Source organism: Phaethon lepturus, unplaced genomic scaffold (assembly GCF_000687285.1).
Source record: "Phaethon lepturus isolate BGI_N335 unplaced genomic scaffold, ASM68728v1 scaffold37761, whole genome shotgun sequence".
Lineage (NCBI taxonomy): Eukaryota > Metazoa > Chordata > Aves > Phaethontiformes > Phaethontidae > Phaethon > Phaethon lepturus.
This window is the reverse complement of record NW_010519127.1, coordinates 1-410: the sequence shown is the minus strand read 5'-3', so window position 1 is coordinate 410 and position 410 is coordinate 1. Positions and strand designations below refer to the sequence as shown.

General features: G+C 64.9%; 1 protein-coding gene across 1 annotated transcript in view; it reads right to left on the bottom strand.

Moving 5' to 3' along the window:
• LOC104628384 (uncharacterized protein C10orf12-like) overlaps positions 1–354 on the bottom strand; it is a gene marked incomplete at its 5' end in the record, with an annotated part of 2,801 nt that extends 2,447 nt beyond the window's left edge. The window contains 1 exon segment of the mRNA XM_010296944.1: positions 1–354. This exon segment is cut by the window's left edge and continues 1,564 nt beyond it. Coding sequence (XP_010295246.1) covers positions 1–354 — 354 coding nt within the window.
• Positions 355–410: the final 56 nt, after the last annotated feature.

Genomic DNA, 410 nt, shown 5'->3' with positions numbered 1-410 from the left:
TCCCCTCCTCTCCATCGGGGCCCCCCCCCCCCGCCGTACCCGATAATTCGGCTTCTGGTTCAGCATCAATGCTTTTGTTCACGTCCACGCACTGCAAGGTGGCAGGGGGTTCCGGGGGGCTCTCCCCTTCCTCGGTGGCAGGGGGTTCATTGGGAGCCTGCTGGTCTGGAGAGTGTGGGGAGGGCTCTGCCGGACGCAGCCCGCAGGGCTCCGTGTCTCCCATGCCTGGAAGCTGGGCAGGATCCCTGGCACCATCGTGAGCCAGGGGTGCTGTGTCCGCAGCAGTCGGGGGTTGCAAGGGGGACTTTGGCTCCGGGCTGGCAGGCAGGTCCAGATCAGTTTGTACGTCGGAGCCTGGGCAACCTTCCTCCCCACCGAGTGCTTCTGAGATGGAAAGGGCAGCAAATTCG